At 35.9% G+C, this 19,842-nt stretch overlaps 1 protein-coding gene across 2 annotated transcripts in view; it reads right to left on the reverse strand.

Annotated features, from left to right (window-relative positions):
• The window catches only part of LOC106075837 (protein odr-4 homolog), a 47,915-nt gene that overhangs the window by 17,377 nt on the left and 10,696 nt on the right, over positions 1–19,842 (reverse strand). For both annotated transcript variants that reach the window (XM_056041646.1, XM_056041647.1), the window contains exons 3-6: positions 13,981–14,076; positions 9,814–9,914; positions 3,173–3,209; positions 2,877–3,014 (exon numbers count right to left, since the gene is read on the reverse strand). In XM_056041646.1, the coding sequence (XP_055897621.1) occupies positions 2,877–3,014; positions 3,173–3,209; positions 9,814–9,914; positions 13,981–14,076 (372 nt within the window). The remainder of the gene's footprint in view (positions 1–2,876; positions 3,015–3,172; positions 3,210–9,813; positions 9,915–13,980; positions 14,077–19,842) is intronic.

Consider the following 19,842-nt stretch of genomic DNA (forward strand, 5'->3'; position numbering starts at 1 on the left):
GTCACATGACACAGCGCCTGGAGAAGACGAAATCCATTACCAGTTCCTCAAGCACCTTCCCGAACCCTCATTGGCAGTCCTGCTAGGGGTCTATAACTGTGTGTGGCAAACAGGCGCTTTCCCAAACAGCTGGAGGAAAGCCACAGTTATACCGATACCTAAACCGGGAAGAGACGGCTCTGACCCAGCTAACTATCGACCAATAGCACTAACAAGCTGCATCTGCAAAACCATGGAAAGAATGATTAACAGTAGACTGGTCTGGTACCTGGAAAGGAATAAAGTGATCTCAAACTACCAGTGCGGATTCCGGCAGGGGCGGACAACAACTGACCACCTGGTAAGGCTGGAAGCTTATATTAGAAATGCATTACTCAGAAGAGAACATCTAGTAGCTGTATTCTTCGATATAGAAAAGGCCTATGACACAACCTGGAAACATGGCATTCTACGTGACCTGGCGCTTATGAGGCTTAAGGGACACCTCCCCTGTTTTGTGGAGGAATTCCTGAAAGATCGAAAATTTCAGGTTCGAGTGGGCAACTCCGCTTCTGACACTCATGACCAGGAAACGGGTGTACCCCAGGGCAGCATTCTGTCAGTCACCCTGTTCAACATTAAAATAAATAGCATCATAAATGCGCTGTTCCCTGGCATAGAGTGCTCTTTGTATGTTGATGATTTTGTCATTTTTACTTATGGGAAAAACATGAACACCTTAGAAAGAAAATTACAGTTATGTTTAAACAAAATTCAGGGTTGGGCAAACTATAATGGTTTCAAATTCTCAGACTCCAATACAGTTAGTATGCATTTTTGTAATCTAAGGGGACTCCACCCAGACCCTGAACTATTTATACACAAAAAGAAGATCCCTGTCGTGAAAACTACAAAATTTTTAGGCCTCACCTTAGATTCCAAATTTAATTTTCTTCCCCACATTAAGAAACTTAAGAAGAAATGCCAAAAGTCATTCAACATACTAAGAGTACTCAGCCATACGGACTGGGGAGCTGACAGAGATACCTTGCTGCTGCTTTATCGGAGTCTAATTCGATCCAAGCTAGACTACGGATCCATAATATATGGAGCAGCAAGGAAGTCGTACCTAAAAATACTGGAACCAATACAAAATGCTGCCCTGCGTCTCTGTCTCGGCGCGTTTCGTACATCACCTATCCGAAGTCTGCAGGAGAGCTACGGAGATTGTGGCACCATCTACACAGACGGATCCAAAATGGGGGGAAAGGTCGCGTGTGCCTGCTCCTTTCGGAACAAAACAATCTCCCGTAGACTCCCCGATGGCTGCTCCATCTTTACGGCCGAATTGCACGCAATATTGCTTGCACTTATGGCCGTAAAAGCATCAGAAAGGAGGAAATTTATAATCTGCTCCGACTCCAAATCTGCATTGCAAGCTTTGGGGCGGATGAAGACTGACATCCCATTGGTACATAAGAGCCTGAAGCTGTTGGACCATATAACAGCCGACCGTAGGGATGTCACCTTCATCTGGGTCCCCTCCCATGTTGGCATTGAGGGAAACGAAGCCGCAGACAGAGAAGCAAAGAGAGCCCTAAATCATGCGGTGTCAGGAACCCAAATTCCCTACTCGGAATGAGACAAAGTATTGCCTCTGCCACCTATCGAGAGTGGCAGAACCGATGGGAGGCTGAGACTCACAGTAAACTCAGGCAGATTGTGGCGGATGTCAGGTGGCGGCCCACATCTAAGGGTCTGACAAGGCGTGGTAGCACAACCATGTCCAGACTTAGGATTGGCCACACCTACATCACGCACTCTTTTGTACTGAAGAGAGAGGCGCCCCCACTTTGCGAGTACTGTGACTCTCGCCTCACCGTGGAACATATCCTCGTTGATTGCCCCAGATACCAGGATGTCAGGGCGAAACATTTTAGAGCCACTAATCTAAAAACACTATTTAATAATGTCGACCCTGGGAAGGTACTGGGCTTTATTCGGGAAGTGGGGCTATCTACGAAGATCTGATTTCTGAATTTGTGAACATGCACTATTTACATTAGATTTTTACCAAATATTTAAATTTTTACTACCTTTACTATTTTAACTGTGAATAGACCTTAATTTTAATTATATGACTGTATAGAATCTGGCCCTTGTTGTTTAGAGAGAGAGTAGTCCTTAAGGGACTGCAGGCACGACATGGCCTAAATTGTGCCGATGTGCCTCAAATAAAAAATCAAATCAAATCACATTGTTTGACACCAGGTGCATGTAAGCTCTGTCATCAGCAAGACACTGGCAACAAGGCAAATTGGTGGCGGCTACCAGATGGTTGGAAGCCCTGGTTGATACATTAACATACCCTATCCTAGCTCCTCAGCAACACTCAAACCACTCTCCCTAGCACTGACAGTGTAAGGAAGTCACAAGGTAAGCCAAATCCTCGCACTTGACGAAAGCACTATCTTCACTCCAATTTTTGGAAATAACAGCAAAAAAAGTTATCAATCCCGTGCTTGTACTTTTAATTTAAACAAATTGAACGCACAAGAATATAATATTAACAATATGTTATTATCCAGTGAACTAAGAAGGGGGAAATGTTATAACATAGCTCCGACACTGATGCATGTGGTGTGCACCAGCACACTATTTAACACATGGAATAGACAGAGATAGAGATGGACAAGAGACATAGTGGATTCTGGATAAGTTCTAGGGGAAATAGAGCTTTGGGTGTTGATGGTTGCATTGTCTCTATTTACCGTATGCTATTAAACTTATGTTTGATTATTCATTTCCTTCAGTTGAGTGCTTGCCCTAAATTTAAAACAATATATATTCTTTTGTGATAATTGTGATATGTTACATATTATTTATTGATGACTTACTTGCAGTTGTTTGATAAGTGTCTGATGTTTGCTTTCAGATGAAACACATATGGGAATGTCTAAGTTTACAAGAGAAGTTAGCTTGACCCATTGATTTTCTCCTGAATGATATTTCCATTCAGATGGTTTTGGAGCACTCTGAAATTGAAAAAAAAAAGATTTTTTTTCCAGACCAAGAACATCATCAACCAAGAAAATTATAAGAAGTAAAAATTTAAGACAGTAAATTGTATTGCGGTAAGAAGTATTTAGTAAATTTATAAAATAAATACTTTTATTTTATTGCATTAAATTACCTTAATATCAGACGCATCAATTGTAGTACAGGATAATCTGTATCAAAAAAAAGTTTTAACATGAATAAACAGTGTAAAGAGGAAAAAAAAAGTTAAATGTATAAAGATGTTACTAAACTGAACATTATTATTACATTAATCAGCATCAAAACTGCATGTAGGAAGGCTAAATGCACCTATTAACCTGTTCAATCCCATTATTGTTAAGTTTATTGGAGGGCTGACCTCTTTTCAGACCTGCTAATTAAAACTGAATGTTTACTTAGCAAGTGGGCTATTTTGCAATGGCTTGAGACCATAGCCCCACTGGGTGTAAATAATGATTTGGTCGTGCGCACCGTGTCTTTAGATTCAAATTTGTAATTGTCATCATAAGACTCTCTAAGCCAATAAAAGCTTCTTTCCGACAGCCTGTTTGAACAATTACATCCAAGCAGATGTAAATAGATCACATCTCTATTTACAGTGACTTGAATCTTGAGACACTAGCCTCTAAAGACAAGATACAGGCATGCATCCAGTGGTCCAATTGCATGTAGTAGGCCACCTTACTGGCCTCACTGCATAATGTTATACTCCCAGTGTTAAAAGGTAGTGCCCTTTCTTTGTACCTTCTTTCAAGCCCATACAGAGACAAGCCAGCCTTTTATAGCTTCACCTCCACAGGACTTTTGGAGCTTACGATATCTTTGAGCATCTTTTTGTTACTTTGTCATCTAGATCAAAAGATATGAGGATAAGGTCTGATCTTCACTGAGACCCGCTACCTCTTTGAAAAACAGTAGCTGGCTGTGTTATTTCTGCAGGCCAGAAGTTAATATTATTTATAATTTCATGAAGTTTTGGACCAGAAGAATCTGTCGCGTCATAGCCCCTGGCTCCGCTGAGAATTCTGACCAAAAAAAATATTTTTTTTGACATAGTCAGGACAATCTCATTTTGGTTCCCGGTCACTTCATCCCCGGTCACTTCATCCCCGGTCATTTCATCCCCGGTCACTTCATCCCTGGTCATTTCATCCCCTGGTCACTTCATCCCCCGGTCACTTCATCCCCCGGTCATTTCATCCCCAATTAAATATTTTATATATAAATATGATTATGTAGAATGCTTTCTTTTTTACATTTTATGACATATAATATAGAATAATTATGACCTTGCCGCTGATAACTTATCATCAAAGGCCAATGTGTGGTGCAAGTAGTGGAAATCTTTTGAGAGATAGAAGTGTGATTAGAATAATTATGACATTGCCGCTGATAACTTATCATCAAAGGCCAATGTGTGGTGCAAGTAGTGGAAATCTTTTGAGAGATAGAAGTGCGATTACAATAATTATGACCTTGCCGCTGATAACTTATCATCAAAGGCCAATGTGTGGTGCAAGTAGTGGAAATCTTTTGAGAGATAGAAGTGCAATTACAATAATTATGACCGTGCCGCTGATAACTTATCATCAAAGGCCAATGTGTGGTGAAAAAACGACCATGTTTCACTTTATTTGATTTTTCAATCGCTCTTTCTTGAAAATGGGCGAGTCATTTTTAGCCTTGTAATAAGGTTTTATTTTTTTCTAATAAAGGCGTTCTTCCTTATAAACTTTATTTCTATCGATATTTCATTTCTACATGTATATGTAAGTATGTATTTTGTTTATTGATATTCACTTTAGATAGCGAAACTGGTGGGGGGCCTCTAGTTATGTGAACATACCCGTCATGATGAGGTTCCTATAGCCTTAAAATTAATTGAGTGCTTATTTGAAATAATCTTGCATGTATATTTAGGGTGTGATTCTCTCTCTCTCTCTATCTCTTTCTCTCTCTCTGTCATTTAAATAAAAAAGGAATACATTAAATATTGCTCATTTAATGCTTTTTAAAATTACAATTTGTTAGTTAAAATTATCAGATGATGAAAATATCAGGGGATGAAGTGACCGGGGGATGAAGTGACCAGGGGATGAAATGACCGGGGGATGAAGTGACCAGGGGATGAAGTGACCGGTCACCCTCATTTTTGGCAGTTCACACATATTTTTCACTATGTATTTATGCCCTTGCTTCTAAAGTCAAGGGTGTAGATGTCGTTCAGTCATGTGTTTTAGGGCCAGGGATTTTGAAATTTTCTGTTACCGTTTCAAACATTTAGATGCTAGTGTCTTGAGATTCAAGTCACTGAAAATAGAGATGTGATCTATTTACAATCTGCTTGGATCTACAGAATTACATATGTTTTTAAATATTAAAAAAATTTATTTAAAAAAATGATAATCCATTTTCATACAGAAAAGAAGGAAGAAAATTATATTGTTTCTGTAGCTGGAGAGAACATTGAAATAGTGCAAACTTTTTAAATACCTTGGTACTATCTTGGGCAATAAATTAAATTTTACCGCAAATACTGATTATATCAGCAAAAAAGGCCATTAAGATTACGACTACTTAGCAAAATGTTCTCCTTGGCCATGTTTTATCATGCTCACACTGCAGTATCATATCACTGCCTGGTATGGCAATCTGAACATTAAAAATAAAATAAACTTCATAAGATCCTAAATGCTGCAGGTAAGGTCATTAGCAAAAAAAAACAAAAACATTTGGGTAACTGAGAAAAACATTCATAAAAAAGCCATAAGATTTTAGAAATCAAAATTTAACCTCTGGCAATCAAATCATTAAATACAATTCAACTATCTGATTTAAACATTTCACACATAAATTTTGAGTGAATCTACCATGAACGTACATTATAAGTTTTTTACATAATGTTTTGTATAATGCATGACCGTTTAAGCGCAGGGTACGTTTTGGCAAGAGATATTCTGACTTTAATTTAAGAAACATGTAGCTTTTCTAAGAAATTATTTTTCACTAAAAGTTTGAATAGTATGAATTCTAGCCCCATCCATTGAATTTTTTAAAATAAAGATTTTGATTATTTCATAAATATATAAAAAGTCAGACCATGGTAATGACATGCTTCCCTCTCCCCCCTATGGAAGTTCTGCCAATTGCACTGGATTCCATCCATTGATTTTTATTTCTAAAAGCCATTTTTAAAAAGTATTGTTTGAAAGATAACTTTATTTGAAAAAATATTTTGGGTTAGGGTGATTTTGTACATGGGCCTGTGTTTCCTGTTGCCCATTGGTTGAGCCACTCCTCTTTGTGGTTGTTGATTAACATTGTGGTTGTTGATTAACATTGACCTTAGGGTGAGGTAGTAACAGGTCTATCTGGTTGTTCCATAGATGATCCTGCCTTTGAAAGTTTATTTGCCCTTTCATTTCCCATGACGCCATTGTGTCCAGGTATCCACTGTAATGTGATGTTGATGTTTATTTTTGTCATCATCTGGTGTATTATAACTATTAGTGTTGTCAACTCTCTTGGGCTTTTTGAGGTGCTGCTGTTAAGTGCTTGAAGAGTGGATAAAGATAAAGACAACAATATCTGATGGTGATTGTACCCCTTCATATAATTTCTTTTCGACTGTCTGTAAAGCTATGGTAATTGCCTCAATTTTGGCTAGGAAGTTTGAGCAATAGTCGCCACAGGGTGCACTTATTTCAAAGTGTTTATTTTTGTGGAAGACCAGGAAGGCACCAAGACCAGCATTAATGGTGGCTTTGAAGGCTGATCTGTCGGTGTATATATGAATGGCTTTTTTTGGATAGCTTTCAATTGTTTTGAGCGTGCCTACATTGGATTTGATTCTTTTGTTACAGTGTTATTTATTAAATGTGTTTTAATGGTTGGTTGTTTCTAGTTAAGTCCAGGAGTTATGTTTGCGAATTTTTTCATTGTTATTGGATAGATGGTGTTTTAGGGCTAGTTCGTCAGTAAGTTGGATCAGGGTTCTTTGCTTTTGCTGCTTGTTTTTCTTATTTCTCTGTGTAAGTTTATTTGGATGGTCGTCCTCCAACCTTCTATATCTCTTAATAGCTTCTAATGCTGCTCTGTTGCACCTTAACTTAAGAGGTTCAATATTGTAGTCTATTTCACAGGCTGCTGTGGGAGTAGTTCTCATACCTCCACTGATTAGATGCAAGGCTTGGTTTTGGATTGTGTCTAAAGACGATTGATAGGTTTTGATGGCGGCTACTTGTATGAAGAGACAGTTATCCATGACAGATCTGACGTTACCAGTGTATATCTAACTGTCTTATGGTTTCCTTTTCAGCTCCCCAGGATGTTCCTGCTAGGTGTTTTATAATGTTTAATCTTTGTGATGCCTTTTCTTTTAAATCTGCCATAGTGTTTTAGAGACAGTCTTTGGTCTAATTTTAAGACAAGGTATGTTGGATTTTCTTCTTTATTTATTGGCTGTGAGTCTATTTTTAGAATGTAGTTTCTTTTTGCTATTTTGTTGCTGTGGCTAAACTGACTTTTCTTTGTTTATTTCCATTTTCCATAATTTTGATAATGTGGAGATAGTTGTGAGGGCTCTGTTAATTTAGATCTAGTCAGCACCAGATATTTCTCTGTAGTCCAAATTAAGAGGTCATCTGCGTAAAGTGCCTTATTGACCGAAATGAGGTCCAGGAGGTCATTCATGAAGATCAGAAAGAGTGTGCAGCTAAGGGCTGAACCTTGTGGTAGGCTTTCTTCCAAACTTTTTTTTTACTAGAGATGGCACGTTTGAATCGGGTTTGGATGGTTCTGATTTGTTTTTTTTAGGAATGCCCTGATCCAGCTGTAAATTTTTGCATGGATGCCCAAAATAGACCCTTTCTTCAAACTCTTTCATAGGCTTGTTGCAAGTCTATAATTACTAATGTGGAATGCTTGCTTTCATGTAACCCTTCTACTGTGCTGTGGACAAAACGAAAGAGGTGTGTCTTCTGTTCTACTTGCTTTCCTGAAGCCAGCTTGTGCATTGAGCAAGTGCTTTCTAGCCACCAATAAAGTTGGTTATTGATAACTTTTTCTGCCATTTTGCCAATGTTTGATGTTAGAGATATTGGTCTAAAACTTTTAGGGTTTCCTGGTGGTTTATTTTTCTTTAAAATGGGTACAATAAATTAAACATAGCATTTTTGTTTTCACTTAAAATTGCATCTATCAGGGTTAGTAGCACTTTTACAGGACAAAATTTTAGGAGGTTTTTTAATGATGAAATGTCTGATATATATTTGTAAGTGCGTGTGTGTGTTTGTGTGTATCCAGCTGGTTTGTGTAATACATTGTAAAACATACACAAAACTAAGCATTTGTCAAATCAATTATTGTTATTTGATTTAGGAAAAAATAAATATCTTGTCAACATCCCACCTGCTGTGGCATGTCCACAGAAAATGTAATGAAAGTTATCTTTTACTCAAGTAACAACTTGACTGTCATCCCAAAACCTCAAACAACCATTTTTTTTTTAAAGATTTATTTAAAAACTTTACAAATGGTTGCCCTGATAATGTGTATTCTCTGTGATGGAAATGTACATTTTTAGTTCCTCTGTGTTGGCCTATCTTATATAGAAACTAGAGTCATGGTGTGCATTAGAAGTTATGTTTTATTCTTTTATTAACGGTGCTTAAATTCTCCTCATAAACAGAGCCTGTAATATACAGGCCTATTAGTATGTTTAGTTGACATTTGCTTACTAAATAATGGCTTTTGGATGGGATAGGGCACTAGACCTATTAGAGTTGTTTTTTTCAAGCCCTATTTCTTTTTCAAATCTAGACTCTAGATCTAAGTCACTAAAATTAGCTGGCTTTTTATGGCCGCATGCGAATTATCTTCACTAGATTCTAGTGATTTAGTGTAAATCTAGATCTAAGTCACTAAAATTCGCAGACTTTTCATGGCTGTGTGAGAATTATATTCACGGAATCTACCGTAAATCTAGACTCTTGATCTAATTAAGTCCCTAAAATTTGCGGGCTTTTCACGGCTGCGTGCGAATTATCTTCATTAGATTCTAGTGGTTTAGCATAAATCTAGAATCTAGCATTTTCCTAGAATAATCTAGACATTAGATATATCGAGATCATTAAATTGACTAAAATTCAGAGTTTTCAGGTTAGGTGCGTATTATCTTCACTAGATCTAATTTAGATTCAAATCTACATAATATTTCTAGGTAGATGATTTACAAACTTTTCAAACAAAGTCACTCTTATTGTTACAACAAGAAGATTTTAAGTGAGGGAGGGCCCGGAGGGGTGTAGCCTACATATTAGGCTGGTAATTGCTCTTCAATCATGAGGTCGGGCTTCACAAGTGGGTGGAAGGCGGTGTAGACAGTACTCACTGGTCAGCTCAATAAAGGACTATTAGCAACAATCTGCTGTAATGTTGTTTTTTACAGCCAGAGGCTCTTGTCACGTTTGATCTTTCAGTCACTTGGGCTTGATGTGGGACATAGTCACTGGGCTGTGAAGTCTGAGAAAGCCTACAGTTCCCCCAAATCAAGGTCACTGGGCAGATGAATGATAGGCAACAATAAAATCAGAATTTTTATTCTGTCTAAAAAGTCCTGCATAGTTGATAATGATAGAAAGAAATTTGACTGAGTTGGATTTTTTAGGATAGCTGGAGATTTTAACTTTATTAGAAAACTGGCTCTCCTGGATGATCGCTCAGCATATTTTAAGATTAGCATTTAACAGGAATATAGTAATAAATTTTAAGTACTTTTTTGTAGATGTGTCCAATTGTAAAAGAATTCTGTCTGTAGTAGTTTCAGTAGATACAATAACATTTTTGTTCAAATTCTTGTATAGGCTGTAAAGTATCTGGAAAATATTTTTGTAAAGTTTAAAACAAACAAACAAAAAAACAAACAATAGTAAATATACTCCACAATAACCAAAGAGAAAAAAATCAATAGCATGAAAAGACATTAAAAAAAAAAAAAGAACATGCTGGGGGAGTAAAAAAAATAAACTACATTAGTTAACATTTAGTAATGTTTACGGTATCCATAGTGGCTCTTCAACTAACAACACCTCAAGCCAGAAAAGACATGGCCTCATGTGTAAAAAGTTGGCAATAAAAAGATTACTATGTAGAAACTGTTTATACTAATTCATTAATGATTCTAATATGCGAACAAAATTATTTACGCCATGTTGTAAAAACATGTGCTGATGTTATTTGCATTATTGGGTAAAGATACCTCTGACATTGCTAGAGCATTCAAACAACTGGAAGAAGCATCTCAACAAGCAGGACTTGAAGTCAATGACAGTAAAACAAAGTATGTCATAACGACAAGAGACAATCAGAGATGAACAACATATTAAAATTACTGACCAAAAGTTGAAAATGTTGAAACATTAAAATATCTAGAAGCACAATAGATTCGAAAATTACCTACTGATAGAAAAAAAAAGGAATGAATTGCAGGAGGCAACAGAGCACTCTATAGTACCCACTAAAGCAAAATAATATAAAAGAAAACAAAGAAAACCATAATAAAACCATTAGACATGTATGTGTGACACTGACAAAAACCACAGAAAACCTATATAATTGTGAACGTAAAATTCTTAGCAAAATCTATGATGCTATACATGAGGAATCTGCAGACCTGCCTACCAAAAAAAGTCCAAAAGCGTAACGCTGATGGTCAAAATGCGTATTTTGGCACTTGAATGCGTAACACTTACGCGATCTACTATTTTGTCATATATATAATATTAGATCTAGATGTCATGATTAGATCTACAATCTAAATCTAGATCAGTACGACAATAGAGATGATATCTAGACTAGATCTGGATCTATGTCTATATAATGAATATAATCTACTCTAAATCTGGGCTGTGTTACCGATGCCGTGGATCCGCTACAAACGTAGGTCTGCTCCAAACTTTCGTAGGCCTACCTTCATCCTTGATCTATTCTATACTAAGACTAAGAATGTCTTGTCTAGATCTGGACTAGATAGTAGTAGATGTTATCGATCTAGATCTAGATCTAGTCAATCTAAATCATACTACAACTAACACTAAATTGGAACTAGATTGTAGAGTAAAGTAGAGAATCATGACATAACGTAATGACTAGCTAGATCTAGATCTATTCCTGTATAACAAGTTATCTAGATTCTAGCTCTAAAATCCAGATCTAGATCTAGACTAGATATCTACAATGTCACTCAATGTGTTTTGAATCGATAGCACTTCGATATTTATTTTCTATACAAATGAATACGGGAATCAGGGATTCTATGTCGAAGGCGCCGACGAAATGCGTAACGCGACGGGTTAAATGCGTATTTGCGTACTGACGGTCATTTTTCAGAGATTTTGCGTAACGAATACGCATTTTGCGTAACGGTAGGCAGGTCTGAATCTGGGTGGACGACATGCAGTATCAAGGATATATACAATTATATGAAGACACATTTATAGTGACAGAAAAAAAAACAGACTTTGTTGGGCAGGTCACCTTGCAAAAATAGTATACCGGCAAAAACAGTATACACCATAAAAACAGGCAACCCAAAGGCAGACCTCTAATAAGGTGGAATGATTATATAGAAGCATGGAGATGAAAAGCTAGAGGGAGATCTGAATGGAAGGATATGTTGAAGCAAGGCAGAGCCTACAATGGGCTGTAGCACCACAAAGATGGATGGATGTTATGAGTGAGCTTTGTTTTACAGAAAAATTTTTAAATGTGGAAAAAATGAAAATCGCTAACATTTTGTTAGTGCTAGTATAGGTTAATCGGACAATAATAATAATAATGGACAAAATTGGACTCAAGGCCGATGCTTGTAGGATGGAAGATATGGACCCAAAAAAAGAGGATATGTCCTTCAGTTTTGCCAGACATCTGGTAACTACATTATATTGATGTTCTTGTTATGTGCTTCTGCACTGTGTCTTAAACATAAATCAAACGGAGGTAACACTCAACGAACTCAAATAACACAGGCAAAAGGCCAACAATATAAGTTAGTCGACGCTGATAGTGAATGTCAAACAAGAAGTTGAATAAAAAGGAAATGTCATTTAAGCTAAATCTCTATGTTCATAAAACTTGCCACTCTATTAAACCGTGCAAACTAGTCTGTTTACATTTTGCTATTCTTCCTAAAATCCTAGTAGTTTTAACTAGTCAATTCTTGTCTGTAAGTCAAAACTTTCCTTTTCTATGAAACAAATAACTAATTCCTAATCGTGCCATAACTCTACATTATATTGATGTTATACTGTATTATCTATACTATAAAGTAGAATGTAAGGCGTATGTATGTACATGTATACGACAAATAGAAATCAAAACCATTTGACTAGCCCTAAAACAAACTTATAAGACCCTCAAAAAAATAAAGTTGTCCGATTCTATTAAAGCTATGGTATTTATGGATCTAGGCTTTGTTTACAATGTTGACATGAGAAAAGATCAAAAGGATTTAGATCTAGATATAGTTTTAAGAAATACACTTTGCACAGATAGTTTTTTACTTTGACACATGAAAATACAAAAGAGAGTCATTGATTTCATTATATAATAAAATTAACCTTCAAATTTGTGTTTCAAAAACATTTTTTACATAAATTAGTTCTTTATACCTGTGACTACAGATTTCCTGACGAACATTCTTTCATTAGACAATACCGTAATGTTACACATCTTTCCATTCCTAGATCTAAAACTCTAATTCAACTCTAAGATGATACAACTTCTCTTCGCACAGATAGTTTTATACTTTAACACATGAACATACTAATTATAGTCCATTCATTTCATATTTTGATCAAATTAACATTCAAATTTGGTTTTCTAAAGCATTTTAATACATTCGTTTATGAAAGCTGCGAAGCCATGTTGAGATAGGCCTATATTCATTCATGAAAAGCATACTAAAAATTATTTTGTTTAATTGTTTACAAAACACTCTCAGTGACTATATCAACAGTGATACGCAAATAAAGACCCACGGGTCACGGGTAAAATATGTCTAGTCTATTATATAAAGTAGAAAGTACGGCGTATATATGTATGTATGTATGTTTGTTACGAAGAGAAATCATAACCGTTTGACCAATCATGATAAAACTTGGCTGAAATGTTCCATGGGTACTAACTTAGAGCGTAGTGTATGTATTGTAGCCCTAAAACAAACTTAAGACCCTCAAAGAAAAAAAAAGTTGACCAACTCTATGAAAGCATTCTAACTTCATCCATCTAGGCTATGTTTACCAAAATTACATGAAAAGATCGAAAGGATCTAGATCTAATTTTAGAAACTACACTTTGCGCAGATAGTTTTTTACTTTGACACATGAAAATACAAAATATAGTTTATTGATTTCATTATTTAATAAAATTAACCTTCAAATGTGTGTTTCAAATGCATTTTTACATAAATTCGTTCCTTATATCTGCAATTTAGAATTCCTGACAAACATTCTTTCATTAGACATTACGCGAAATGTTACACAATAACACATCTCTCTATTCCTAGGTCTAAAACTCAAATTCCACTATAAGATGATACAACTTCTCTTCGCAAAGATAGTTTTATAATTAAACACATGAACATACTAATTATAGTCCATTCATTTAATATATTAATCAAATTAACATTCAAATTTGTTTTTCTAAAGCATTTTTCATACATTCGTTTGCTAAATCAAATAATTTTAAATATGCTAGTACCGGTACACTGGTTGTGTATTTAGTAATTGATAAACATTGTTCAACATATCTGAAATTTTAAATATACAAATTGAAAAAAAAAAAAGCAAATTTAGAGTAATGGAACACAGCTTAGGAAATAACTAATAATGAGTATAATCAAGTTTGATATAGTAAAGTTCAAGGTTTGACCTAATTACATACCTGTTTAAGTTTGCTTTGTGAGGTTTTCAGCATAAGTGAGGGGGCTAAAGCAAAAAGTCCAATGACATTAAGACCTCCTGGTAACATGCGAGAAACCTAATGAAAATTCAAATTACAGCTTTAATTTTTAAAGAAGAAAAGAAATTGTTTCTAACTAAAAACAATTGAAAGATATCCAAAAACTTACTAAGACTTAGACTTAGGTCCTCCCGCGCAGTTTAGTGCATTGGGCAGCAAGCTGTCTCCATAAAGATCTGTCTTTGGCAATGTCTGAAGCCTATTCCCACCTGGTGTCCACTGTTCTGAGGTCCTCCATGAAGGTGTGGCACCAAGTAATACGAGGACGTCCCTGTTTGCGCTTCCCTCGTATTGGCCTCCATGTCATCGCAACTCTTGGTATACATAGTTCATTTTGTCCTAGAACATGTCCCACAAACCTCATGCGACGCTCTATCACAACCTCACTAAGTGTTCGACATCCCAGTTCGGCAAAGGATTTCCTTGTTTGAGACCCGATCTATGTAACTAACTCCCAAAATCCGTCTCAACCATTTTTGTTGAGCCACATTTAGTCTTTTCTAAATTTTGACATGTCTCACATGCCTATGTTGCTGTTGGGATGACAATTGTGTTGAGAAGGTGTATTTTTGTCTCGAGCCCAATGGCTTGGCTTGTCCAAATAGGTTGCAGCCTTTGGAAGTTCGTTATTCGATTTTGTTCACGCCATGGAATACCAAAGGCAGTCTGGTTCATTGCTCTCCTCATTATGTATTCGATGGCTAGGAGGAAAAGGAAGGGAGATAAGATGCACCTCTGTCTCACACCTGTCTCGATGCTGAAAAACTCGGTTGTTCCTTCTTCTGTTTTATTGCAGCAATTAGACTGACTGTATAGGTGTCGTAGGATCTGGACAAATTTTTCTGGGATGCCATATTAACTAACTAATTTCCATAGTGATTATCAGTGGACACTATCAAACGCTTTCTTAAAGTCTACGAAACTGATTGTTAGCCGTTGTTGGTACCCAAGACTTTGTTCTATGATATTTCGTAGAGCGAAGTTCTGTTCTGCACATGATCTGCCTCTTCGGGAGCCTGATTGTTCTCTGAGTCTCTCATCTACAGACTGTTGAAGCCGCCTCAGTGCTGAAAACTTTGCCTGTGACAGAGAGGAGAGTAATGCCCCTCCAGTTGTTGCAGTCTGCCATTTTTTTGGAAGCTTTACAATCACTCCTTTTTGCCAGTCCTCAGGGACTTTTGAAGTTCGCCAACAGAGATTTGAGATCAGTCATTCTGTTAACAATGCACTGTCCCCCACGTTTTAGCATTTCTGCTCACACCATGTCGAGCCCTGGTGCACTTTAGCACTGCAATGGCCATGGTAACCTCCTCAGCAGTTATTGGGTCTGTCTTGATTTTAAGATCATTGTCCGGAGAGGGGTCCTTGAATGACAATGTGTAAGTCAGGTCTGGCGACGGTTGGTTAAGGGTCTCTTTAAAGTGCTCTACCCATCTTGCATCCTGTTCTTCTTTTGTTAGCAAAGTTTTGCCTTGCTTGTCTTTTATCGGTGCTCCATTTCCACTCTTTGCTCCAGTGAGATCTCAGACAATACAATGGAGAGTTTTTGTGTCATTTCTGCTTGCAGCTGCTTGTGCCTCTTGACCCTTCTGTTCAATCCAGTCCCATTTATCTCGCCAACAGCTTCTCTTTACTTTCAGATCTGCTTCCCTATAGGCTTCTTCCGCTAGGCTGCAATCCTTTCAATTTTCTCATCTCGTCTACGTTTGGCCTCTTTCCTCTCATCGATCAATTTCCATGTTCTGTCTTGTATCCATCGTTCCTTGTATGAACCTCGCCTCCTTCCGATAACTTCTTCTGCGCACTCAATAGTGGTCTCTTTAAAGTTGACCCACTCTTCTTCAAGGGTCAGTATATCTGCAAGAGTGAGTGATTCATGCAGCCAGCCCGCTTTAATTCTGTCCAAGCAGCATAATAATCTCAATCAAGAGCAGTCAGTTCATTCTATCTTGAGCATGAAAAACATTCGTTCACTGATTCTATTTATCTCATTCTATTAGCTTGTACCTGTGATAAGACTTGTATTTCATTGCTGGATCCTTTTTAATAATATGAATTTATTTTATTTAGTTGTATTTAAATATATGTGTCAAAAGGTGCAAGTAGAAATAATAATTTCATGTGTATATATTTATTTATTGCCTTAAATTATGTTCACCATGTCATGACATTTTTATTTCTACACAACTCAATTAGCCATTGATGCAATTTTGTCATGCTTCAGCAGCCTGATGCACAATCCTATGTACAGTATATATTTCTACATAATATTTTATCTCCTTATCTAGGATGATTGCCTTGGCCATTCTAAGATCTTAATTCTAAATCTAGATTTACGTAATTTCGTAGTGCCTGACATTGTGAAACATTTAACCCAATGCTATATCTTTAAAAGTTCAATGAATTAGAAGTAAACAATCAATTCCCAAACAGTTTGAAGACTACAGTCTCTGCTTTATTTGCATCAGCAAGTTCTAGATCTCATAATTATTTTATAATAAAAAAGTCTCAGGGTAGATCTAATCAGAACAGTCCATTTCCAGGCATAAATGCACTGATCTATATAGATCTATATGATTAGCAACAACTTTTTTTTTCTTTTTGTTGTTTTTGTTGGGAAATGTATATTTTTAGATGACAAAACCATACTCTTTTTGTCTAAAAATAAATCAGGTCTGGATGGATTTAACTTAATTTACAACAAGATAACAATGCAAGTTTGTGTTATCACACAAACTCAGAGGCGGCCCCAATCAAATTCACCAATGGATCAGGAATATTAAAGCCCTAATCTTGTTTTGGTGGCTTAAAGTAATTTAAAAAATCATTTGGCGTTATTTTTCACATAAAAGTAAACAGGACAACACTTCGTCAATGATAAGACTCGTATAATTCTTCTGGAATAAGTAGAGTAGCATTAAATGATCACCTAAGAACAGCACGGAAACCTCACAGACAGTGACATCATTCTTGTTGATGTGATCTAGTGCGGTTAGCTTAGGGTGTCACCATTTCCCATCAACTTTCTTCAAATATGTTCCAATAGACACTATTGTTAGTTAGTTAGTTGGTTACTGAACCAATACAGTGAGCTGATTACCCACTTTTATTGATTGTTACTTAAATGTAAAATGAGTGTCAATTCTCTTATAAATGTTATTTCAAATTTTACAAATTAGAAACAGACTTAACATCACCTCAACAGGTTTCCTTTATTATACTTTGAGACAAAAATGGTATAACATTGTGCTATATGTCATTTAAACTTAACATACCATCTAGATGTGTCTATGTTTATTGGGGCATGTATAGAGAGATTTTCTTATTATTATCTTTTCAGAGATATAATTTTTCCAACTTTGATGTCACCCCCAAAATGGTGTCACCGGTGCGGACAGCATCCCTTGCACCCCATACTGATGCCACTGCTCACAGATATATACAACAATATCAATTAATAGCTATATTACTCAAAGAACTAAGCAATGAGCTAGTACCAGTGTTCAAAATACTTTTTCAGGCATCTCTCAACCAGGGCAGAGTACCAAGGGACTGGAAAGAAGCTAATGTCACCCCTCTATTTTAAAAAGGAGAAAAATCTGACCCAGGAAACTACAGACCAGTATCACTTACCAGCATCACATGTAAAATCCTAGAACACATAATATGTAGCAACATCTTATATCATTTAGACAAACATAATGTCCTTACTCCGTACCAACATGGCTTTAGGAAATACAGATCATGTGAAACACAACTAATAGGACTAATTGATGATTTTTCAAAAGGTTTAGATATTTAGATAATAGTGAGCAAATAGATGCTATCTTATTAGATTTTTCCAAGGCTTTTGACAAAGTTCACCACCATAGGTTGCTTAAAAAATTAAAATATTTTGGCATTGATGGTCCATTGCATCAGTGGATTAAGGATTTTCTGATGGGGAGAGAATAAACTTTAATAATAAATGGCTCTAAATCAACACCTATAACAGTAAACTCAGGTGTACCTCAAGGAACAGTCTTAGGTCCACAACTATTTTTAATTTACATAAATGATTTATCAAATTGCATTAGTTCAGGAATAAAAGTCGGATTATTCGCAGACGAATGCATAATATATAGAACAATAAAAACAACACAAGATACAGAAATTTTACAAAGAGAATTAGATGACTTACAGAAATTGGAATCATATTGGAGCTTGTCATTCCACCCAGAAAAATGTCAGTTATTAAGAGTAACAAAAAAAACCAAAGCAAATTAATTCCACTTATTCATTGTAAACTAAAAACGTAAAATACCTAATTGTTATAATAAATGAAAAACTGTCATGGAATCCACATATTGATGAAACTATCAAAATTCAAACAAAGCATTAGGGTTTATTAAAAGAATTTTCTATGAATCAAATAAGAACATAAAACTAAAATGTTATTTAACTTTGTTTAGGCCAATATTAATGTATCCTCTGTTTGGGACCCCTTAACTCACTAAAAACATTAAGTTGAATGATTAAGAAACTAGAACAGACACAAAATAGAGCAGTGAGATTCATAACAAACGAATATTCACATTTGACTAGAGTAACACCTTTAGTCCTTTAGTAAAATCACTACATTTAAAAAGCCTGCAGGATTAAAGACTCAAAAGTAAAGTACTAAAAACGCAAAATACCTAGGTGTTATAATAAATGAAAAACTGTCATGGAATCCACATATTGATGAAACTATAAAAAAATCAAACAAAGCATTAGGATTTATTAAAAGAAATTTCTATAAATCAAATAAGAACATAAAACTAAAATGTTATTTAACCAATAATAGAATATGCATCCTCCGTTTTGGACCCCTCAACTCAAGATAACATTAAGAAACTGGAACAGCAGTGAGATTCATAGCAAACAAATATTCACATTTGACTAGAGTAACACCTTTGGTAAAATCACTAAATTTAGAAAGCCTTCAGGACAGAAGACTCAAAAGTAAAGTAGCAATTATACATAAAACACTGAACCATTCTTCAAATACAAAAACAAAATTTAATAAAATACTCAGAAAGACACAAAGATAAAGTCACATTCCTCGTTCCATATGCAAGGACTAGATCTAGAGTATAGAATATATCATTATCTAGAATCGAGATCTAGATTTCTAGACCAATTTTTAGATTTAGAATCTAGACTACATCTACATTTTTATACATTTCTCAGTGCCTAAGAAACCAAAAATAGATTGCTTAAATAATTTACGCCCAGTAGCACTAACACCTATTGTTATGAAATGTTTTGAAAAATATATGCTTAAACAACTTGTAGCAAAAGTCAATAACAGCCTAGACCCTCACCAATTTGCATACAAAGCAGCTAGAGGAACTGAGGATGCCATTCTATTGCTTTTGGACCAGCTTTATAAGCATCTCGATATACCCAAAACATATGCACAAGTTCTCTTCGTAGATTTCTCCTCTGCTTTCAATACCATATAGCCACATCTAATGATAAACAAACTGAGTAACTTAAATATAAGCCCTTACTTACAAGCATGGGTTCTAAACTTTTTAGTATGTTAAACTCAGCAACACCAAATCGTCAACTCGAGTACTATGTACGGGTGCTCCACAAGGTTGTGTACTTTCTCCTGTACTATACACTCTTTACACTAATGACATAAGAAGGATCTATGACTCAGTTAAAGTCATTAAATTCGCTGATAATACTGCCATAGTCTGTCTTATTTCAGGAGACGAAACTCAGTATCGAAGCTCGATAGAAGAATTTACAAAC

The sequence above is a fragment of the Biomphalaria glabrata genome, chromosome 9 (genome assembly GCF_947242115.1).
Source record: "Biomphalaria glabrata chromosome 9, xgBioGlab47.1, whole genome shotgun sequence".
NCBI classification, from domain to species: Eukaryota; Metazoa; Mollusca; class Gastropoda; family Planorbidae; genus Biomphalaria; species Biomphalaria glabrata.